Source organism: Diadema antillarum, unplaced genomic scaffold (assembly GCF_040938485.1).
Source record: "Diadema antillarum isolate AM-2024a unplaced genomic scaffold, OU_Dant_1.0 seq00000693_RagTag, whole genome shotgun sequence".
NCBI lineage: Eukaryota > Metazoa > Echinodermata > Echinoidea > Diadematoida > Diadematidae > Diadema > Diadema antillarum.
The window spans coordinates 1,699,670-1,725,427 of NW_027271598.1; the positions used below are offsets into that span (position 1 = coordinate 1,699,670).

General features: G+C 38.6%; 1 protein-coding gene across 1 annotated transcript in view; it reads right to left on the reverse strand.

Annotated features, from left to right (window-relative positions):
* LOC139737418 (cholecystokinin receptor type A-like) overlaps positions 1-25,758 on the reverse strand; it is a 70,199-nt gene that overhangs the window by 13,132 nt on the left and 31,309 nt on the right. The window contains exons 2-3 of the mRNA XM_071648092.1: positions 16,232-17,554; positions 2,473-2,729 (exon numbers count right to left, since the gene is read on the reverse strand). Coding sequence (XP_071504193.1) covers positions 2,473-2,729; positions 16,232-16,571 — 597 coding nt within the window. The 5' untranslated portion in view covers positions 16,572-17,554. The remainder of the gene's footprint in view (positions 1-2,472; positions 2,730-16,231; positions 17,555-25,758) is intronic.

The following is a 25,758-nucleotide window of genomic DNA, read 5'->3' on the forward strand; positions in this document are numbered from 1 at the left end:
TTTTGCAGAAACTCCTGACATACACGTTTCTATGAGTAACTTTTGAAAACGTCTCACGTCTGCTACTACTTAAATACTCTAACATTGACATGACAAGTTTCACGCTCTTGTACGTCATCTGCTGAATACTGGTCTAGAGATGAAACAAAAAACACCCACCAAAAACATTTTTCTCCAAGAATATCGTCCTTGTCACACGATCATCTTTACATGGCTGTTAGGGGAACATACGAATTTCCATGTTTGTCCTTGCCCAATGCAGCAGTGTGCTGCCGTCAAACAAACTTTTTTTTCCCTTTCGAACTGAAAACCAAAATGGCAAACAAGAAGCAGCAAATAAGATACTATCGACTGTTCGGGTTTGTCATGTCATGTAGAATGTCTGCTAAAATCAGTTGGAATACAGGCAGTCTCAAAAGTCACTCGAAGTAAAACAGGATGGCATGCAAAGACATGCCTTCTGACACGAGAATAAAGATGTCACACAACCTTAGTTGCCGTGGTAGACTAACTTATAAGTGGGATCCGAGCAAAGCTTTGCCATTTCAAAAAGGGGGCAATCTCTTCCCGTTTTTCTTCCAAATTACAAAATACCGATAGAGTAGCATACTCGCTGTTTGATAATCAAACGAATGTTCATACAGTGTCAGCTCATATGAAGAACTCGATATATCGAGACTCTCGTCAATGTGAAAGGTCAAAAACGTGCCTGATTGGGGCCAGACAGGAGACCCTCTTTGCTCAGTTTCATGTGATTATCTTTCTTTCAGAGGAGTAATAATATTGATAGCGGCAGACTTGTCATCCATCTTCGATTCTGTTTCTTATCCATCCTCGTCTATGACAAAAAAAAAAAAGAATATCAGTGTGTTCAACAGAAATTGGGTAATCGACTGTTCAGTGGTTCAGTGGGCCTTTTTTATCTATGTCTTTACTGCCTATTTGACATTTCAAGAGAGGCTGTCTCTGAAATGGTGCACTTTCTCAGAGTTACCTTTTTTTTTCATCTGAAGTTGAGCTTTCATCATAGTTTATTGGCTACTGATATTTGAGGAAATGCCTTTAGCGTCACAATACGTTGCAAATTTCAGCATTGGAGAGAGCTGTTGTATTGAATTAAACAATAAAATCAACAAGTGTGTATTTTCCGTAATAAACGTAGATTTTTAGTTTTCTAAACAGCTTTTGTCGATACAAGGATATTTTCTTAACAAGCGCTCGTCATTGTATACTGTAGCCTCATCGATGAATGTGGGGGCGAACAGATTAAGGTGGAGATGGAGTGACATATCGCTCTGATTGATTTCGGATCTCGCCGTGCCGCCCAGTAAATGGCAAATCCGGGACAGAATATCTCTTTTGATATCCTGTGTTTTCTTTTTTCTTTTTTTTTTTTGGGGGGGGGGGGGAGGAAGGTTTGTCTCTCTCTAACGTATTTTATTCTTCGTGCTTCCTTCTGTTTCTGTTGATTCTGCAACCTGTCAGAAACCTTTCAGAAACACAGGGTTTTCCCAAGAAGGAGCACGTGACAACTTGAAGCTTCACTTCTTCATAGTTTCTATCATGAGATTTTTTGATGCTTTTCAGATCATTAAATGAAACTACAAAAAGACAGGAGGATGTTGATGAAAAAAAAAACACACGCATACGTGAAACACCTTTGAATCCGTCCGTAGTAATCAAAATACCACTAGCGAATCTCGTCGTTATAGTTCAGAGTGTATTCATAAAATGAATGGTGACTGCAAAAAGTATGTCACCACGTGACCTTCATTATTTGCGTTTATGTGCATACGGTTGTGGGATGAAAGAAGTTGAATTCCAGCTTGTGAAATCAATGCTATTAAACACTTAACGAATTACGGATGAGCTGGTGTGAACATACCTGGAATGGTGCACACTTAAAAAACACATAATCACATATCTTTCAATTCTATGTCTCCTATAGCCTCCAACTCCGGTGAAAAAAAAGCAACCAAAACAAATGGCACTAGGATTATTTATACAATTGCCATGACCTGTAGTTTGTATAGCGCGTGCCGAGGTCATACACTATTTACATATTATGGTCTACATATTAAATACTGGTTGATGATTGGTTATGATGCATTCACGTGACTTATGAAGCGAGAAATCTGCGGTGACGTCACATCAGGAAATCATAATTCTAAAATTTGACTGGCTGCCGATGGGGCTAGATGTGTATCTATGTAGACCATACAATATGATAAAGGTATAATACTGCCTTGTCTCTCATTGTAATATAACAGTTGACTGTCCACTGGGAATTACATTTTCCCCTCGAGATAACATTTTCCTCAGCACTGTGCGCTTCGGTAAAATATAATCTCTCGGAGAAATAAAAGAGTGTCAAGCCTTACATAACACATTTGAAAAGGCAATTTATACTTGTAGATATTAGGCTCCAACGGTGACTTGAAAAAGGTTCACTTTAAAAGTCTTGCCACTTACGATGTAGACTTTGTGAAAGATGTGTGAGGTGAACTGTTCCCGGCACTTGTAGTAGTCTGACTCGCCCATCCGAATGTGTCTCGTGTAAATGAGGAAGGGGAGAAGGGCGAGAAAGGACAGGGCCCACACGGCGACTATGATCTTACAGGCGCGGGTCTTCGTCTGCCACGCCCTCGACGCCAGCGGGTTGCATATGGCGTGGTACCGCTCCAGAGAGATGGCGCACATTGTCCACACGGAGACCGCCACTGATACACCTGTTAGGGAAAAAAAACAACAAAACAAAACATTCATTTAAACAAACAAACAAACAAGTAAAAACGTTAGAGCGACGCAGGTAGAAAGGAGGACAAGAGAGAGAGGGGGGAAGGGGAGAAAGGAGGAGGTGGAGAGGAGGAGAGACACAAACAGATAAAAAGAAGGGGGAGAGGAAGGGACTGGAATCATGACAAAGGCGAATGGCATTTTACGCGGAGGGCGCGCAGAGGCCTCACTTCATATCAGGTATCTAGGTGCGCGTGATCCAGCGGATTGCGATGAGGTACAACCACACCTTTATTGATTACATTTATAATACGATTGGCTGGTCATCAAACACACTTTGATGTTGTACAGTAGTTGGTGTTGGTGCAATTGATCACGAAAATAGATTTGTATACAAGGCGTAGCCTCTTTACTAGAAGCTGCATGTTCTTCCAGAGGGCCCTGCATTTCTAAGTCCCCAAGCATTGTCAAAAATTGTCAAAAAACACAGGAATTTTATGTGAACATGTACATAAACGACCACATGAATTGCTGAGGTAGACCATATTTTGCTGCAGATAGTCGCAGTGATTACTACACTTGCCGAGAAGCGTATTCCGACCCACATCTGTCTGAACATGTAAATGAGAATCATCTTTTGTAAACATTTTCCCATATACAAAAAAGAATACAAGTGCTGGCAAATCTATAGACCTATACAAATTTGCCGTCTTTTCTTATCCCCGTTGCGGGAGCTATCCAAGAAACGTCTCTGTGACTACGGCAGTCTATCAATGTTAAACCTATACGGGAATAAGAGTGTAAAGAATCGTTTTTATTTGAATGTGGACTTCTGTGAATTCGGAGAACGATAACGTAGGAAAAAAATGTATGAAGAATTTCCTTCGACATGATTATAGTATGCATATATATATATATATATATATATATATATATATATATATGATGAAGTACATATTCTGTTCCCAAATGTTTAGAGTAAACTGATTTCTTGTTAATAAAACGAAAAAAAAAAACGAGATAAAGTGTGAAGAAATAAATTTATTTATTTATTCATTTATTTATCTATTTATTTCAAATCTTTTGTCACGGTAGCCCATTCACCAATAAGTAGTGGTCTTCCATGGAGCCCTGAATAATTTTGATGAACATAATCGTACATTAAGTAGCAAATCGTACGTACAGAAGATAACATAGATATGTACTTTGCAAAGATAATTAAATATATACTGTACATTGCACAGTAACATAAAAAATACAGTGTGTATTGATTACGCCGCAACAAGAGTCCACCAGAATACCGATATATCAATGAAATCGCTACTGTACAGGAATGATTAGCTAGCACAGGATGAATTTGGTGTGTTACTTTCAAATAACAACTTTGTTTAAACAGTCTCTTAAATGAATATATTATAGAAGAACCTGATCTGATTGAATAATCTAGCTTGTTCCATTCAAGTAAAGAAGATACGACTGGTCTACACTTGTGACAATCAGAGGGAAATTTTGGCACACGTAGACTTCCATTGTCTATATATTAGCCTTGTGTAATGTTCATGAACATCATTAGGCTTAACTAAATGTATACCTGAAGGTAAGAAGGTACTAAGTTATGAACGCATTTAAATATCATCATAATCCGCGACTGAACTCGAAACGTTTGTCTAGTGTCATCCATTTAAGACTTTTAAATAAATCAGCCGATGGTGTGTCATATGTTTCGTCCAATATTATTCGTGCGGCCCTCTTTTGAATAAATGTTCATTTTGCCAGAAATATAACGACTGAAACGAGATGAATATTATTTTCATGCATATGATATTGTTTGTGATCCCCATTAACACAGATCTGGAGGGTTCAGCGCTTTCAAGGCGGGGAGATTGCACGTACAGTTAGACCTTCTTAACGTAAGAGAAATACTCTAGAAAATACGCGGAATCGAACGAAATCGACGCCTGAAGTCGGCGGTCATTATGCGTCTTATGTTGTTTCTTTTGTTGTTGTTTTGCAAGAAGGGATGGATTTCGTTCAAAATAAATAAAAATAAAGTCGCTTCAATACTGAATACAGATTGCTCTCCGCGCTTCTGAGACCGAAGTGTACATTTGATCATAAGGTAAGGATTTGTAGCACTTATCCACATCTCCGCATACGGAATGAAGAAAAAAAGAAGAAGAAGAAAGAAGTTGCGCCCATCATGATAGTTTTAAAAGCATCATCAGAAGCTGTAGGTCATGTTCTTTGTCTTTGCCCCCTTCTTATCGGTGAATTATGGATTGGAAACACGTCCCTAAATATCTAATGTTCTCAAAATAACGAGATTTATGGCGTGTCCCAAGGCATCCGTGTATCTTACTCTTAGATTGTAGATTGTCACCTTTCAGTTCTTCTTTGGTTGATGTTGATGTTGATGTTGTCGCTGTTTTCACTTCGTGATCTTATCCTTCAGGCCTCTCTCCCACACACATAGCAAATGGAGAATCCTGAAAAGTCTAAAGTCTGTGGAAACTTCCAACGCAATATTCACGAATAAATCAGTACCGAGAGGAGTTTTATTTCATTTCATGTTAGCGTTGGTTTTATGAGGCTTTTTTTCCTTATCTATTTGTTTGTTTGTTGTTGCTATGTCCCTGATTTACTGATTACTGATTATACATATAAGAACGCTTTACTATATAAGTTTGGTGAAGGAATAACACCAGCGAACAGCCGCGGGGAGACGTAAAGTGGGTATCATCATTTTATTTTTGGTTGTTATTAGAAATATGAAAAATACACTGATAATAGATAGCAACAGATAGTACTGTATATCTGGACTAAGTCTGGACTAACATGAATACGTTACGGCTTTGAAGCTCCTGATACACTGGGGGAATGAATTTGTAAAAATGTAAGATGGCAATCAAGTTCATAATGTCGTGCCAAAAAGAGGGAAAAGAGGGGAGGGGGAAAAGGAGGATTCATGGACAAATAAATTGTACAGGCTACAGTAGTCGGCGGTTTGTCGTCCTGGAACAACCAGGGAAAAAGCGCTTTGTTAATGAGGGGGGGGGGGGGAACGAAGAAAAATAAAACTAATGATCGTGATTACGAAAGTGCATAAGCACTTGGATAGATAGTAGAGATGTGTTTGTGAGTTTACTTCCATCTGTTTTCTCTGTTTAAGCACATTTTGTGATGAAAATACAATGAATCAAATTATCCAACAGTTCAAAATGGAAACAGAGAAGGTGAAGAGAAAGAACGATTATTTGTTAGTTCTTTTGTTTTGTTCAGGTTATTGCGTTCACTGTCGCACACGAAAAAAGAAACATAGCCACGATAGCACTGTCATTTCGAAGAAGGTGCCGCCAGTAGTTTCCCTGTAGAATAACTTCCTCCACTGAAACCCGAGTTCATGATTTTGCATAAAATGACATTTTGAATGCGATGACAGAATATTGCGTAGAACAATAGAAATGTAGGAAAAGTTGTTTGTGTGGCAAGTGCAAACAGTAATTATTTTTTCATGTTTGTCACAAAATCAAGAAACTAACATTGAAAAGTATGCGTATGGGAATGTGAGTACTTGAGACAAAATCTACTATGCTATGTAGTTTGTGTATGTGTGTGTTTGTGAATACGTGAGTAAGATTGCATTTTGACGGGGATTTTATTACCAGTGGAGGTTTTTATTGTTTCCGTGTTATATTAGCGTACATACTGTAAAGTCCATTATCTTCTTACTCATGATCGAGGAAGAAGAAAAACTTTGCAACGATATTTGTGGGTATTTTCCACAAGTATCCGCAGATTCAATCTAATATTTCACTTATCACGTTGAATTGTAAAATTGTGACGTAGTCCATATCTTGTCGCGATATGCCAATTGCCCGTGGGTAACTACGAATTCCAACTATAGATCGAAAGTTGTACCATGAAGCTCAAGAAAAGCGGTCAATGTCGATTACCCTCTGGTTCCTTCTTACTATACAGTATCCCAGATATAGAAGATCCTAATCCCGGAAGTTGCTGCAAAGGTCAAAAACATGGTAGAGAAGATCCCGTGCATTTCTTGCTATAACAGTGGGCGTCGTTGAAGATTGTGGTAAAAAGAGCGTGATAACATGAACCATCTGATTCTACAAGTCATCGATTCATCGCCGGGGAAGAGGGGGTGGTGTGTTTGATAGTTGGACTGGAAGACATAGCTCCGCACCCTCACTGCTTGTGTTTGGACAAACGCCGAGAGCTAACATTGGCGGCGTGCTAACAAAATTACGTGTGCATTGTTGGAAGGCCGCCTTTCATTGAGACAATGCCACGACGATTTTCAGCGGACTTCACCTCGCATTCTCGACAGACAGGCAGGTTGCATAAAACACGAACCGTCATGGAGAATCTCTTGGGAGCTTGTCGGGGTTTTGTTACCCGGGATGACGCTACGCAGAATGTCACACACGCGGTCCTATCGAATAGTCGCTAGTTTATGAGTTCATATAAAAAGGACGAAAATCAGTCTTGAATTAAAAACCTTTTTTCTTTTCTTTTTTCCGGGAAGTGTAAGCGTGAATTTGAGTACCAAATTTCTGGTGTTGAGTTAATTAGAAAACAAATATCTCCGGTAGCATGGCGTCATCTCACTTATTTTGGGTAAGTTGGCGGGGAAAAAAAAGATGCATTATTATTTCTGACAGCAGAGAGCTCCTCCAATACAACTTCTCCTTCCATTCTTCCAGCGATGTATGTTTTTCCCTTGTCGTGCCTTTGCGTGGGATTCAATCCCGGTTGTTTTTTACATTAACCCCTTCAACAGTCAATGTCATCATCTGTGTCTGTACAATCATTTAATCACGACATGGTTTCCAAGGGCGCCCCCGCTGTTCCTTATTGGAGGATATTAAATCATCGCTGGCTGGCACACAAAATATCCGGGCTTATGTGACCACGGTATGAATGTGGCGGTGTTTTGATAATACCTCTCCATGTATGTAGTACACTAGTACTGTAACTATACTCAGAGACGTTGAACCCAACTAGATTAGATTCGAATTGGCCACAGGAGGACGCTGTCCGCTAGGTAACAAAAGTTCATTTTAGTGATATTTCCGGTTGCGACTTTTTAAAAAGTAAAATGGCAGTACGCATGGTCGCCAGGGTGGTAGACACTGTTTTCGCGTTGTTGTTGAATTTTAACAGCATCGAGGAATCAGATCAGTGCTTAGTCCCAAGTAAGACATTACATCTTTTGTTTTTAATCAATCATAAAGGTAGCGCCAACACATTCACACCCATACCATCGAAAGAAACAAAGTTTGTAGTAACTGAAAAGAAATATTTGTCTTTATCCTCATTTTTACAAGTATATTAATGGTTCCACCGACACATTACGACGCTTCACCGTGCATGCGGTGACTATCGTTTAATGACAGCTGTGTTTAATTAGAGTATCGCCTTATGTCATTATCTCTTCCCTAAGTACTGATTTAATTAATGCACTCCTTCCGAGATAAGTTAATCCCAGCAGAATTTTTACATGACACGCCCTTTTCCTATAGAAGTATGAGCCTTCTCCCAGTGAAGGGCGTTGCTGTTATTCTTTGATATTCTGCTGTTCAAGTCGTCCTCTAAATTCCCTCTGAGATCGTGAAATCTTTCATTTTAACTTGTCAATATACAAGCAAAAATGCAACTACATTATCACATGATAAAAGTATCAGGCCAAAGTGATTTTTTTTATTACATTGTAATTGCAGATGTATAAAATCAATGGAAATTTGTTTACATTTCCTTTCTATGTAGTTTTCTGAATGTCATGCACACCCTAAGTTTGTTATCCTGCGACCAAGCACTCTTTAAGTATGACTCTACTGAATTACCTGCATGCATATCTTCCCTGTATGACTGGCATACATGTAGTATCACTCTGTTAATACATAGTGTACTGCCCTTGGCGTGTTCATTACATTTTTACAACATTGGCGACAATAAAACTAAAGAAAACAGAACTAACAGCGTCGTTCATTATACTATAGAGTGCTTATCATCATTATTATTATTAGCAGCAGCAGCAGCGGCATATTGGTTGTTAGTATCAGAAGCGGTACACCATGGTAACTGAAGGAGTGAGCATTATTAGTCGTTGAAATAGAGTGCATGTGTATACTCTCATATCGCATAACCGTGACTGTTTATAGGATTTGTCACTGAACTAATCAAGCTACCTCTTGGAATGGATTATATGTGTAGGGTGGAATATATCTGTTTATGATAACTGTGTCCTTTTTCTTTTTCATCCATTTTCATCTGGGGCCCGTTTCTTCAAATATCGAGGTGCGAAGGCGTACAACGCCTTACCTTCTAATATAAAATCTTCTGCTACAATTGATGTTTTCAAATCCAAAATAACATTAAATCCGTAAGAGTTGAATTTAAATTTGTTCATATGTCTGTTTGTTTGTTTGTTTGTTATTATCCTTTCAGCCCAAGAGGTAAAATGTTCAAACTATTCAACTACTGTGCAAATCTTCACCTTAACCACTTCATATTTCCTACTAGCTAACAATATTGTAATTCAACCCTCGTATTTGATTTTCTAATTGCGTTTTTTTTTTTCAGATTTATGTCATACTTGTTATTCAAGTTTCAGTCAATTGTTTTCTTGAAGTTATCTTTTGATTTCGATGTGTTTTTACTGCTGTTATATATATTTCGTACTTTTTATTCAAATCTCACTCAATTGTCTTTCATTAAGTTATAAGTTACATATAATGTGATATAATCTGTTTTGATGTTATATTTTCTGAACTTGTTTCTTTTCATCGTAATGTTGCGATTGCATGCCCAGTATTAATTTTCAATTGTTTTATCTATTCTTTGGATTTGCTTTTGAATTTTTGTCATTTACTTATGATTTTAACCTCATGTAAATAAGTATATACATTGTATGCAATCCGTATCAGATAATAATATCTTATTATTTTCGTTTTTCCAGCAACTCATGACATCTGAAATTTTGAATCAGTTTTCCAACTTATTCCATATTTCAAAATATTTCTTAAAACTTTTTACAAGTTGTACTTGTTTTTATCCATTGAAATATTATTCTTTGATTTCGATACAATCATTATATACCTCACCTTTAGTTTTCCGTAATTGACATATCACTTGCCACGAATTTTACTTTTCTTAAATTGTCATAGATTCATCTAAGCATTTTACACAAGTCCCCAGTTACTTTTTGTTTCGTTACTACGTATTTTTTATCTAAATTTATCAAAGTAATTATTCTACAATAATCTGTTTTTTTCTTTCACTGCATAGATATGTTTGAGGATTTTATTTTCAAACACTCCATTTTATATCTAAACATATTCTGATTTGGTCATTGTTATATCTAATTGCCTTTAATATTTTTCTGTTATCGGTTGTTCTTTTTTCTCTCTCCCATTTTACTGTATGTGTTTCCACCTGCATGTCTGTATAATTTGTTTTGTACGTGTCCATAAATATTGTACTCATTGTATGTGGACCCCATGGAAGAACAGCGTTGCCATGTTGGCAACGCTGAATATGGGCAATCCACCCGTTTTTCATTCTTATACGGAAATAAATAATACCATACCATACCATACCATACCATACCATAAAACTTGTCATCAGTGACAAGTTGTCACAGATGTGACAAGCTACTGAAATCCTTGCATCTGATTGGCTGAGAGCAAATTTGTCATAGAAATGTGGCAGTTGTCACTGATAACAAGTTTTACGAAACGGGCCCCTGATCGTCTTTATTCTGTTGTTTGTATTTAACTTAACGGTTAACTGGGGCGAGGGTCCTTGATTCGTTTCTAATTAAAAGACCGAACGCTTTATGATGTTGACAATAGCCATAAAACACGCCGTCTGAACTCAAGACCCCCCCCCCCCACACACACACACACAACCGCACACACATCTGCATAAAAATATTCGGCCTGAGGAGTTTCCTTGAACAATTAAAACAGGTTCTCCTCCCCCCCCCCCCCCCCTTTGACAGGCCAATAAACACATGCGGACTGTAATACCACGTGTTACTGCATAATAGTTAACCATCTTCCTTAGATTGTGGATAGTATGTGATACGTAACTTTGCAGGAGATCGGTTAGCGTACTTCTCTTATTTCTTGTAATAATGTTCCGTTACTTAAAAAGACAAAGTTCATCACTTCCAGAATCTTGACTTGTTTTAATGAAATAAGGATTTGCACGTTTGTTAGTTTATTTGTCGTATGCGGAGCGGCGTACGCAAGATCACATGACTGCTTTGTATTTTGAGCAAATCTGCCGCAGTCGACACGAGACATTTATTGCTCGAAAATTCCTCCGTTATCGTTGTTTCATTACAGTACATAAATTAGGTGCATTTGAGTCCTGATGCATTTTGATGCATGTAATGCGCAGCAATAAATAAGAATTCACCATTCCGCCATTTCGTCAACCAGGGGCTCGGTCAAAAGCCTTGATTTAAAATTTGCTGTATTTATAGACCAAACATTGCTCTAAATGCTCGCACGCTTGCGCTATCTAGTAGCTAAATGGCGTGATATTTTGTAAACTGATTCGTAGAGTAAACAATTTAAGACAACTTGCTGGAGGGAAACGCTTTGGAAGAGGCGAAGGAGGGAGGAAAAGGATCGGGAAACACGGCATTTGGAGAGGGGGGAAGTCAGTTAAACAGTGGAACTGGAGGGTTGCGAAATAATAAAAGGTATTCGTTAAAACAGATTTCAAATACGATTGCATAATCAATGTAACTTGAAATTAGGTTAATCATATTTTGCATATTAATTCATATTTTTTTTTGTGCTGTATCAATGCGCTTAAATACGCAAACAAAATGGCAAAGATGAACGAGTACATATTACATACCGAGTACTCATCAAGGTCTTCACAAACGACGTCACTTAAAAATCAAATCTGAAGTTGCTCAAGCACAGAAAGGAATATTGTTAACTATTGTTAGTTGTGAAGATTGGGAAATACTGTGAAAAGAATAGAATGATATGAGCGAATTACTTCTTTATTTCTGGCCTCGCCAATGGCCTAGCAAATGTTAATATTTGTGATACGTAAAAATGAGGTGAACTTATCCTTTGGGGGAAAGACATAATTGTTGAAATACTGTAAAGTTTAATTCGGAGTATGTCAGTATGGTTTCAGGACAATTTTAGAGACAACTTTTTACGTGCATCCGACCTTCACTGTGCCTTCTGACTTCTCTCCTTAAGGATGCGAAAAGATCGAATTAAAAATCAGGGTAGAAACCTTTCTAAGGTAATACATTCATCTGTCCAGTCTTTGATGTATGTGGGTAACAAAAAAAAAATCGTTCTAGCTTAGGGGAAGAAATATTTCCAACTAAAGTCATTTGAAACGATTTCGGTTATTCAATTGTGCCTTTATATTAGTCTGTGCTTTTTCTATATAAACTTCATTTATGTTATATACGCACAACTTTGACATTTCTTTCTCTTTCCTTTTCACTTCTCCCATGTCTCCCTTTCCGTTCTTTTTAATTAGTTCTTCTGACAGCTACATGCTTCGGGCTTTCGCTCGCCACCCAAACACTGCGTCATGCCACGTCTCAGTCACATCCAAACACCACTTGACTCGCGCTACTATAGCTAAGACGACCCCTCCACCGTTGGCCATACTGTCGAGTATTACTTCCAAGCCACCCCAGCCCGCCCCTACCTCCTTCTCTCTTTATCTCCCTCCCCACCCCTATCTCCCTGTCTCTGTGTTCATTATCATCAACCCTTCAGCTCATAAAAGACCTCTGAAATGAATTCTGACAAGAACATGACTCCACTTCAACAGATTATATGGTTTATTTATTAAATCTGGCAAAGGGTGAATAGCAAGCTGAGCCCATCTCGTCTCTGCGATCAGCGCAGATGAAAGAAGGGGGCAGATTCATTTCTGGGGAAAAGGTGGGAGGTGCTGGGAGATGCAAAAGAGTCACGTGTTGGGGGAAATGGAGCTAAAGATATTGCGTATAGTAAATTTTTCGCCCCTAGTAGAGTACGTTTCATTCTATCTTTTTCAAGATTGAGAGAAAAATAGATTTGATATAATGTAATGAGTGTAATCTAAGTAATATAATGTAATGAGCTACATTATGTGTATACAAAAGGTAAATGCAGAACAAAGACAAGCAAATTTCGGATGTAAATCTAAAACCAAAGCGTAATGAGCCTTGAAAAAAAAATCTTAATTTCCATTTCATATGAATTCACTCAACAATAATTGAAATGTAGACTGTAATAATGCTATTTCCGCTTAAATTTCGGCTAGAGCATTTCTTCATTTTTTAAGCCTTTGGATCATTTGATACCTCTCTGTCTGGGTATAGAGGGTGTCGACAAAAAAACCCCGCTCGCCACCTTTAGATCAGGTATTTTTTACATGATGCCCTTTCTATCCGCCGCATATAATACTACGCATTATGAAAGGCATATACTGCAGGCATCTCGGATAGGATTAAAAAAAAAAGCACACCACACAATGCCGTGGTGTTTTGTTTCCGTATTATTATACGGAGGAAAAGAAAGAACAGAAGCCAGGGCCCTGTTTCATAAAGCTGTTCGTAAAGTTACGAACAACTTACGAGCGACTGGTGATCAGTTCTGATGTGCCATACTTATCAGAATTTCCATAATTCAGCGTAAGAACTGATCACCGTAGGCATCGCGGAAGTTCCAACAGTCGCATTTTTTTTTGGCCAAATTTTGTTGGTAGCCCATGAATGCTTAACGCACGCAGTGTTAAGGTAGACCATTTTCATCTTTAGAGGAAGCGGAGGTGTATAAAAGTCAATCAGTCACAAGTTTGAAGGATACCTGCTTTGCTCACGGCTTAACACCTGTATAAGTAGGTGCATGCATGGTTAATGATACCTGCTGGTCTGGTCTGGTCTGGTCTGGTTTTACAAGTGCTAATAATGAAATGATAATAATGGTAGTAACGATAAAAGAATCCACTGGAAAATTTCTGCGAGAATGATGATAAGGAGACACCCAGTCTCGATTAAAATCAATTAGTGCCATTTTTGCGCAGTGCTAATTTTCCATACTCAGCCTCAACTCAGCCTATTTTTTATTTTGTATTATTATCATTATTATTATTATTATCTCTTTTTTGGGGGGGGGGGTGGGGGAGTCTTTTGAAACTTCCACTGTCTCCCACTACTCATCCTCAGGTACCTCCTCCTTTTCTTCTTCTTCTCCTTCTTTCATTCTCCTTTTTCTTCTTCCTCCTTGGTTCATTTTGCCTTGTAACACTTTTCCTTGAATACTTATTTTTCATTTGGATTTCGCAGGACGTGTATGGAAATTAATGACTTTCTTTCCTTTTCCTCTTCTTCCTCTTCTGGTTAAGTCTGTCTCCTTCAATAAGGTGAAGATCGTTTTCTTCATTGTGCATGACTTTTTAACCTTACGTGCTTGCTTATATCTCTTCAGCCAACTTCTTCTTCTACTACTACTGCTACTGCTACTTCTACTACTACTACTACTGCTACTTCTACTATTACTATAACAACTTCTTCTATTACTACTACTACTACTACTACTGCTACTACTACTACTACTACTGCTACTACTACTACTACTGCTACTACTGCTACTTCTACTACTACTACTGCTACTTCTACTATTACTATAGCAACTTCTTCTATTACTACTACTACTACTACTGCAATGCTGCTACTTCTACTACTATAACTACTTCTACTATTACTACTACTACTACTACTGCTGCAATGCTGCTACTTCTACAACTATAACTACTTCTACTATTGCTACTACTACTACTACTGCTGCTGCTACTTCTACTACTACTATAACTACTTCTACTATTGCTACTACTACTGCTACTACTGCTACTACTACTACTACTACTACTACAACTGCTACTAGTTTTTCCCCTTTTCTCCTGCCTTGAAAGAAAGGGTTGACTGTGACAGACGAAATACATGCTTCTTGTTCGTTTGGGTAAGATAACTGGCCTCATAATGAATTAATGTAACATTATCTATGTAACTTCTAGTATCATTTTGAGCCATTGTTTCGTCATCATAATTGGATCAATGTTTGTTGAATATTACATAGCGGGATATATTCTCAAGTTACTTGAATATCTAAAATCACTGATGACCATAGAGTATAGCTATCAGAAGCTAAACCACCCATTTTTCGACCCCGTGCAAGTAGGATTCAGCTTAATGGCGGAATGTTAGCATCGTTTATGGCGCCAATGACGTAAGAGAGAGAGAAAAAAAAACGGCGACAAACAAAGGAGGAAAATAGTAAGTGCCCACGTATCCTCCATGTCACATATAGCCACAGCACTTTTGAACGCGCAATGCAACCCAAACTGGCGCCCACGCACAGACACGTGCAACTATCACGCCAGGGGGCGCAAGACCCAACCAGACACTGGAAACACATACCCATTATTATATCTGCGTATACTTCCCCCACACACTCGCACTTACAAAATAGGTTTCGAATCGACGCGGCGTATTTAATTTCCAGCATCGGATATTAAAGGAGGCATATAGTCGGCAAGGAGACGGCAAGTTTCTAAATATTAGAAAGGAATGTTTATGATGTACCGTTTTGCGCACCAACAAGACATGATTCAACCAGAAGTGTTTAAAGGAACAGATTTTCTTTTGTTGAAGTGTTGATTATTATCATTATTTTTTTTTTTTTTGGGGGGGGGACGTTACCATGAAGTTGTCTTACATCTCCACATCAATAAGTAAAAAACACAGGGGTATGGATAGACAACGGCCGCTCCATACGATAATCCAATCATACAGAAAGCGCGTGCACATTATTTCGATTCCCAGTCTGAAATATGATATTCCCCGGTCAAATAAAATCGCCGACAGGCTTGGGAAGTGAACTATCTACTGACAGCTAGAGCGTTAATTCTGAACAGGTGTGCGGAAGCAAGACAATCCGAAGTGGTTGATGTACTTATTGTTAGATATTTTATGGGTGCTGTTTTGTTTCGTCATTAATGTCGCAAAAATCAATACTAAAACACATGCGCTGGTGCACACACACGCCTCCATAACAAGTAATGTGATTATGATTTTGATTAAAGCAACAATGATAATTATCATGGTCTTATCTATCCAGAGTTGCCTCTTCAGTATTGACTCCACTTTTTCAGAGAGACTCTGCAATTACCTTAACCCCCGCGCTTAAAATGTCCATTTCTACTTCTGGGTTGACACGGTTGAGAGGATAATAGGTTGTAAAACATCTAGTTCAAATTCAATTCATATGATTTTGTTTCCATATAAAGTAATACAGAGCAATATACATAACGCTTACAAGAGTACATAATATTTTAAGTTAGTTCATGAAAGTGAGCACTCAAGACGGATTTGAACTCGGTCCCTGAGACCTAAGTCCAGGATGCAAAACCACTGTACCACAGCACCATGCAGACTTACCTTGGAAGTAAGGCATGATCTTACAGAGGCCCGCCCCAAAGATGAACCGCTGGAGAATATTGCCGACCAGGGTGAAGGGCATGCAGAGGATGGCGAACAGGAGGTCGCTGACGGACAAACTCAGGAGAAAGATGTTGGTCACAGTGCGCATGCGCTTGTTTTGAGCCAGCGTCACGATGACGAGGATGTTGCCGACGACGGCCAGGAAGAAGATGATGGTGTAACAGACGATCAGGAGATACACATTGACGCCGCCCGGTTGATTGGGACGATGTGAGTTGCTGGCGTTGTCCCACACCGTGGTTTCGACGCCGGCCGTGACGGCGCTGAAGTTCGTCATTGTTTTTCCTTTGTAATTATCTCCCCAGTTTTAGTACCACTCTTTTTCAGCGATTTCAAATTATCACGGCACGATTTTGAATAACGATTCGGGATTAATCCTTCGACTGTTGTATGTCGTTTGAAAACTTGTGTACACACGCGTGCGACAAGGATACGATATCAAATACAATTGTACTCTGCTGTTGTTGTTTTTTTATCAAAAAGGTACCGAACCAGCAGCACAAGCTTTTTATCCTTTCCCGTTGTTGTTATTTTTTTGTTGTTGTTGCAATAATTCCCCTACTTGCAAATTAGGACATCTGCGACGATGAATGGTGTCACTTTTGACCTCTCTCCCAAATATTTCTCGACGACCACCGCATAGGTCCTCTCATAAATGATTTAGACAAACGTGATCCCGAGATTGCTCAAGGCACATTACAGACGAGACGGATGATCCATCACCAAGGGCTTGATGACATATGACGTATTAATGACGCAAACTCGATCAATAGTATCAAATTTTCTCCAATCCGCAGTGGCGTCCAGGAATTAGTTTCGATTCCAACGAAGTCGCTTTGGCCAATCCAAAGAGGACGATACAGCCCTGCCCACCTCTGACAAGAAAATGAAAACGAGTCGCCAACGGTCTGACTGCCTCCCGCTTTCCCTCCCACTCTCCGTACCGGGCGATCGTCACAGGATGATGCGTTAAGCTCGAAGAGCTCGTTGATGCCCGCTGAAGTTAAAGTGCCGAATGCTTTAACGCGGGATTTCACAATGGCATTATATTCCGGAGGCTGACGCGAACGTCAACGTTGTTATTCGTCCAGTGGCGCTACTCCAGGATTCTGCGCATGTGCGTTCATTACGCGCGCCTCCAGTGAAGATGCTGCGATTCTCTCTTTCTCTGCCTCCCTCTCCCTCTCTCGAGATGATTTCGAAGAGGGAAAAATCCAACTCACACTCAAAGTCTCGACGATGATTCTTCGCCAGAATTATCTGTAAGAAAAGAATAGGGCCAATCATTAATCAGTCGATAGGATCATCAGTTATTTTCACAGATTGCTGCAGCTTCTCTTCTGCTTTTACCCCCTGAGCCATCAATCCCTCTAGTATCTATCTGTATGTCGCGTCCTTCGAGAACATGAACTGATATGATGCGGTGATTTTTCCTTTCTTTCTCTTTTGCCGGGTGTGATTTGCACGCGATATTGTTTCACATTCCCTCCTGAAACGCTCACCGGGAGCGATCATAGAAATATCGCATCGCCATCAGAAGCAAGAGGGTTTGGTGATTATAGAGAGGGGGGATGTTTTCTTCTGAGAGCAACTGAGGGATTTGGGAGAAGTAGAAGTTTGTTTTGCTGACCTCAGAAGATCAGGAGACAATAACTCTCAAATCTTAAAGGGATGATTTGTTGAAGAAACTGAAGCGTTCCAAAAAATGTTAGAATTTGTATAAAGAAAACCGGGAAAACATCCCTGTGGCAACAGATTGGCCGTGATAATTTGCAAATATTACTTTTGGTATTCAAGTTTGCCTGGTAGTATAAGCTCTTTAAAAATCGGAGTAATAACATTAAATTGATATATAAATTTGGAAGGTTAATCTCAACAGACCCGGCCATGACAAACCTAAAAGCAGGTTGGAATATCCTTTCATCATTTGAGATAATAGCAAGCAATCATTTCATATTTCGAGTATAAGATTGACACTGTAACCGAACTTTTTCGACGTTAATCTAAGTACTAAATGAGTCTGAATCTAAATAATCGATTTCATTTTATTTTTTTCCAAAGAAAATCAACACTGGCATCACTTACAGAAAACAAAAACAAGTCAAACGTCCAAAGTGAATTATCTTCACTCTAAGAATATTGCATAAGCTATTGCTTTTGAGCAACAACGTGGGTTTGTTTCCAAAAGCTGAACAAAATCAGTGACAAGAGGAGAAATGATGTGACAAAATTTCCCTGCCAGATATTCTTTGGCAAGCTAATGCCTATCTATGGCATTCTCTTTGTGTATAATTGATATTACAGGTTCTCATAATCCATCCAAATCGTATGGGTTAAGTTTTTCATGTAACTTTTAGGTGTAAACTGTAATATAAAAATGAACTTTATTCCGAAATCGAGGTCAGATGTTAAAACACACCGAAAAAACCCTTTTATTTGTTCTTGACTTGAAATTTCACCGCATTATCATGCAAATAGTTTATTCCATTTTTCTTGCACTGCAAACGACACCTCTCAATGGTGAATGCAATAAGAACATCAAAGAAAACAAAGAAAGGTAAATACATAAAATTCTATCCAGAGCAATCTCTACCCAAAGTGCAAATTAATATCATTGATTAAACTTGACAGGCGATTAAACGAACAAAAGATCCACGAATGTTTATTCCAGCTGTGATGAAATCAAGTCATAAATGCACTGCCTATGAATGTGGTTATGGGAAAATGCGAAACACATGACAACAAAAATCAACATATTAAACTTGTATGTTCCATATAATCTGATTCTTACACAGATATAGAGACTCGTTACTTTAGTGCCGAAAAAAAAACACACACAAAAAAAACAACAACTTGTAATCCTACATAACGCAGACGCATTGTACCCACACATGTAACTGTATTTCTCAGTGGCGGTTGTTGTCTTTAAAGGTTAATATTAAGACTCATGAGGAGTTAAGAAAGGGGAAAAAAAGAAAATGTTCGGTTGCGAATTTTGATCAAAGGTCTTCCACGTTAAACATTGATGATGTTTATGGGCGGCTGAGTTTCTTAGGGCTGTCCTTTATGACCAGTGACCCAGGTGGGCTTCGGTGAATTTGAAGCAGACATTCTCTGCAGCTACGGGGACACCTCGCGGTAACCGATGATCGCTAGCATATTTAGTAATTGATTTAATTTAAAGCAAACTCCCTCTTCCCCGCTCTCTCTGCCACTTCCCCCTCGCTCTCTCCTTCTCTCCCTATCCATCCATCTATCCATCCATCCATCTATTTTCCTTTCTATCTATCTACCGATATCTGTACAATGCACACACACCTACACACACACACACACATACACATACATTTACATGTTATATATATATATATATATATATATATATATATATATATATATATATATATATATATATATAGTATCTATCAGGGCTCGACGCTAATCTTAAGTATGAAATTTCGATCTGGCCTTCAAAAGACAAAGTTGGTGGCCCGACACTAATTTGTAGTGGTCCTAACTACCGCTAATATCGAGCCCTTTATATATATATATATATATAAAGATAGTGAGAGAGGGAGAGAGAGAGAGACACCGATACAGAAAGAAATCTAGATAAATAAACAGACAGAGAGAGAGAGAGCCAGAGATGTAGGTTGAAGGGATGATCAAACTTATACTGACATTGCGGTTAGCGGCATTACCTATAATGCAGTCTTAGCTCCGCCCACTTTTTAAATTGGCATTTTTACCAACCTCGCTAATAGTCTTAAAAGCTTTCGAGAAACTGTGACGAGCCAAACGGAAATTAACAGAGTAAAACAGAAGAAAGCAACAACAAAAAATACTTTTGATTAAACTATTATGGGTTGATGCAAGTAGTGCTTAACTTGTAAAAAAAAAAAAAAAAGCGAAATAGATCAAAAGACTCGGCATTCTCAAGTGTTTCTGACTTTCTGTAAGATACTACTACAATCGTCAACTCCTTAAAAGATTTGTCATTATTCCCCCTCGGATTTGTTTCTAAGTTTCTCTTTGCAACAAGCAGTTGATTAATTTGCCGCTACGGGAACAGTTTGAATGCATTCAATTACCCTGGATAACGGTAACAATCAAACTCAGGTACGTGTTTCTAATAACTCCAAGCGCGTCGCTTACCACGAACAGAGAGAGGGAGGGAGGGTGCGGCTGTTCAACCGTGTCCTTGAGCCAGTTCAATTCTAGCTGCGCAAGACAGGGGAAATTAGATTAAAATGCAGCACTCTTTAGAGGAAAGAAAAACAAAGTAAAACAGAGACAGTACTTTGAAAAGCTCCTCGTTTCATAAGAAATGTGAACTCTTCTTGAGTACTACTTCTTGAAGTGAATTATAAGGGGGGGGGGTGGGTGGTGGAGGGAAGGAGAGAAGTGATGTATTTTGCAGCATTACCTTATCACATCTGAATATCTGCTAATGGATAGTTGAACATGGTTGGTTGAGTGGGCTTTGACAGATGCCCACGCAAACACGAATGATAAAATCAAAACCGTCCATTTATCTTCATCGCTGCGACGAAGAAAACTTGCTGGAGCTATAAAACACCCCATTCAGATGTGGCTTGCGATGGAATATATCACCATTTTGATAGTTTGAATGAAGCTCAGATTTTCTCATTCACGAAAGGAAAATTACGAGAGAGGCCAGGCAGAACAGTTCACTAATCGAAGCTTCGTGTCTTTTTTCCCTTGTTCTCATTGGCTCACAGTCTTGCTATGAAGTAAAGTGTGTCAAAGGTGCCCGAGTACGTGTGCAATTTTCCTCCTCTCCCCCCCCCCTCTCTCTCTCTCTCTCTCTATCTATCTTTTTTCTCTCTTTTTCTCTCTCTCTCTGTCTCTTCTTGTCTCCGTCTCTACCTGTCGGTCTCCCACCATCTGAAATACGCTAATGTCACGAGTATGATAAATTCATATCGTATCACCAAATATGATAATTACAGTACCGTATGTCCCCCCCCAAAAAAAAAAAAAAATACAACGGTATCCTCCGCTACGATAGCTTTAAAAATAGTGAATCAATCCAAATACAATTTCAGGGTATGAAACTATAACTCATTGCCCACATCTTACAGAGAACCCCATTCGATTTGCTTCAGTGGTCAAAGAGAAATGAGGAATTTTGTAGAGCATGTCAGAAATCTCTTTCCTCCAAGATCTGTCTATTGTGTTCACACATTAATATACATTTTCAAGAGCATCCAAGTGCTAAACTTGGAAGAATCAGACTCATGACATGCTTTACAACAATCCACATTTCTCTGTGACCGCTAAACCAAATTGAATGGGGTTTTCTTAAATATAGAGCTAAGATGTTATATTTTAAGACCCTCAAGTAGCATTTAGACGGTTTAATCATATTGGGTGTTATCAATGGGAAAAGTGGATTGTAATTTTTTTTTGGACATACTGTATATGAGTATTCAATGCATTTATTGAGCATTAGCTGGTCCAGAGGTATAAAGAACTAAAACAAGACATAAAGATCATGTTCCATTAATTGGGCGATGATGACATAAAAATTGTTGTTGTAATCCTTTTGTTTTTGAGAAACGAACGAAATAGATTTATAGAAAAGTACTGACACAATAATTACAAAATAGTTTCGTCATTACCAATCTCTGGTGGTTTTTTTTTTAAGTTCAGTCAAGGGCCATTATTTCTCTTTCACCAGAATTTGAGATTCATGAAATATGATACCTGGTGCTACGATTCTTCGAGAGAAAAAAAAGAATATCATCAGTATTTGACAGAAAAGATGATGATAATGATGATAATAATAACGATTATAATTCAAAAAAATAATAATGATAATAATAGTCTGCATCCCTAGTGTGGAGCGAAATACCAATGCAGTGGTGTTACGACCAGAGCTTCTGGGCAAGCGATCTTTTGTTGCTCATCTTTGAGGGAAGTTTATTTTTATTTTTGTAAGATTTTACGGGTACATCTTCAAAGTAAAGCTGTAAAACTCTTCATTAAGGTTAAAATAATACTTAATAAATTAATAAACATGGCAGATGACACTTTTGAGCGAACATTACATTTCAGGGAGAAATCCATTTTGCCTTGATCAGCCGGTCGAGCTGAAACCTGTTCATGCTGTTTAGCGTGGGTATTTAGAGATGTCTGACCACCTCGGGGATTTCTACATCTTATGTTTAATTATTTATCTTTCCTTCTCCTCCCCCTCTTCCTCCTCCTCCTCCTCCTTTCATTCTCATTCTCTTTTCTTCTACTATAAAAATATCCAGACTTCCCTGAGTCTCTCATGGCAAGTGGGATCTTTTAACCGTAAACGCTATCAAAAGCACATTCTTGAAAGTAAACCTAATAACTTTATCTTTAAAAAGTCATTGCATCGGAAATTTGGCCATTTTTGCCAAATTAAGTCTCCGCTACCAGCTCCGGTTCGGTTAATCGTCTTAACGCGTAGATAATATTCCTTTCAATACTGGATGAGATGGGAAAAGTATCTATAGGATGGCAATCACGGTCAAAGATGTCACTTTCAATCTTTAGAGCGCCTCGTACTGAGAGACAGCCCCTGACGGTGAACGGCACGATAACGGTGCCAACTTTTGATCCGTCGAATTCATTCGACACGTGATCACTCCTCAACATGTTACTCGCTGTGTGCATTTTTAATATTTTTACCGGTCGTGTTTCGTTCTTCCTACCCCCCCCCCCCCCTCCTTCACCAGCCTGTGCTTGTTCTAATCCTTATAGAGTCGGGCGGAAACTCGGTGGTCTAGTGAGTAAGACGCCTGTCCGGAGATCAGGAGGTCGTAGGTTCTAATCCTGCTCGAGCACGACATTGTATGTCCATAATTCCTTTTGTCATAATGGCTACTACTAAAGCACTGATCAATTCAGTGCTTATTCACGTCGTTGTAGGGCAATGTGTCAATCAGTTGCGATGATTTCAGTTTGGTAGGTGAGAAAGAGAGAGAGAGATAGATATAGAGACATAGAGTGACAGAAAGAGGGGGAGAGAAAAGAGAAGGGGGAGGAAGGAGTATCCGACAGGCGTTGGAAAAAGATGGACGTTCTCTCGTCGTTTAGAGAACATCTGCCTCATTCGATCTCACCGGCCTCCGCTCATAGGGGTCTACGGCAAGACTTAACCGGACACCCCTCCCTCCCTCCGTCCCACCTGCAAAATAGAACACTGGCGGTCTGTATCCCTTTATAACTGTACGCCTGGCTGTAAACAGATGGTAATTGGCGCTTATGTGCTATATCATTGCCACAATGGCCTATTACTATTTTACTTGTCTTTTTTAATTATCAAACACACATAGTTCATCATCCTTAATTTTACTATATCTTAGTAACCATACGTCTATACAAATATTATATATATATATATATATATATATATATATATATATATATATATATAAAGTATATGCATCTACATGTATATACGTATATGTCTAATTATATTCGTTTTTCTTGTTTACTCATCTAATTCATTTTTTCGGCTCTACTTTGAGATTTTATCTATATGCAATTTTTCCAATTAAGATCTTGTGTTTCGTGAATTCGTCGTAAATGTCTTTCTTCAGATTCCTCCCGCTATTTACAAAACTGCGAAACTAGATTAGGTAGATCCCAGAAAGATCGGGTTGCCTCGGATAGAGCGGGACGGGACAGCTTGCCGCAGCGACACTTTAGATGGAGGGGGGTCGCCCGAGCAAATAAGTTCAAACTCACGCCCTATTAGCATTTGAAATTTTTCTCATGCTAGAAGGGTGATTTTTCTCCTTTTTTTTTCCTTCTTTCATCGTGGTCGCCGTTCCCGATCACTCTAGTCCACGCTCGCTCCCGTGGCATTTGAAGTTATCTCTGTGGGGTTTCCAGCTTGTTTGTGTGCGCGTTTTGGTTTGTCTGTTTTTCTGTCTGTAAGATGATATACTAGTAGTTATGTCTGCTTGTTTGCAAATGATTTATGGGTGCATGTTGATGGATGTATTTGTGTATATGAGTGTGTATATCCATGGTTACAGGATATATGTGTGAATGTATATATGTATGTACGTACGTATGTTTCTATGTATGTATGTGTGAATGTGAAAATGTGCGTATGTGTGTTTATGATATCCTGTACAAACTTGTGGGTATGTGAAGTAGGATACTAGTATGTCGTAATGACGTAATGAAAAAGTATTGTGTCGTCGTTGTACCATGCAGGCAGTTTTCAAGTCACTAGTCTATTTTAAAGTCACTAGTCTAATTAATTGTTACATGATCAGCGTCTTGTAACTACCATCAATCAATATTGTAAATTGAGAACCAAGTTATTGATAGCAGAGTTACGATCATTATCACCTCGAGATTAAAAGTAAGAACAATTCAGCCCCAAAGTCTTGTGTGTGGTGGTGGATAAATCACTGAAAGGCCACGTATAAAAACACATCCCTTCCTCTACTGGCTACAACTCCGCAGGTGTTTAAGTGCTTTAGCAGGCAAACCTTGTCCCAAATCTCAACTTATGAGAAAGTTATTGCTGTCATTCTAACTTTTCTACTTGTTTGGTTTCTCTTTGATATCATCGTATCGAAAATTATTTCATACTCATACACTCTAGATGAAAATAGACCATATTAAACAAATACGTCTGGTAGCGCATAATCATAAATGACGGAAATTTCTGTTGTCTCCATCATGCATGTTGACCAGTCTTGAAAAATAATCTTAGGAACAACAGAAACGAATTGTCATGGTAATTCATCATCATTTTAAGTATAGTCACTTTAATTATCAAATTATTATGTTGGTAAGAAAACATTCAAACCACGTCATTAGAGAATCCGTCCCCTCCCCCCCCCCCCCCGTCCCGCGGGCACATTTTCCCTTCTTCGTGACGTGTAAATTATAGAGAACCTTTATTAGTTGTATTATTACGAGGAAAGGGTCGTCATCTTATCAAGAACCCGATATATATGTTTATTGTGAAAGCTTCTGCAACTGTTTTCAGCTGTTGCGCATATATCTCATCACTTTATCGTATTTTTGTTTAAAAGAATTTAATAAAAAACTTAGAACATGGAATGTCACGAATTATCTTAATGTCATCATTGTATGAATTCTTTTGTATATAGTATTCATTTAAGAATGCAGAAAATTTAAATGTAAGTTCAAATACATAGATACATTATCAAAAAAAATTCTTGAAATATCTGAAAAGGAACGTTTTGTTGGTAAAGAGTGTTCACTGATCTTCCAAACCTTATCGTAAAGTGTGGAGATAAACAAAATTAATTGAACAGATTGAGATCAACTTCACCTCTTTCATCGCCATGAATTTATAGGCATATTCATTGACAGATATAGGCTGGTACATGATGATTTAAAGCAATCACCAAGTGCAAACAATAATATTTCTGACTTTTGAAACTATAAAGGCGCCGCCCATGTCGTAATAACTA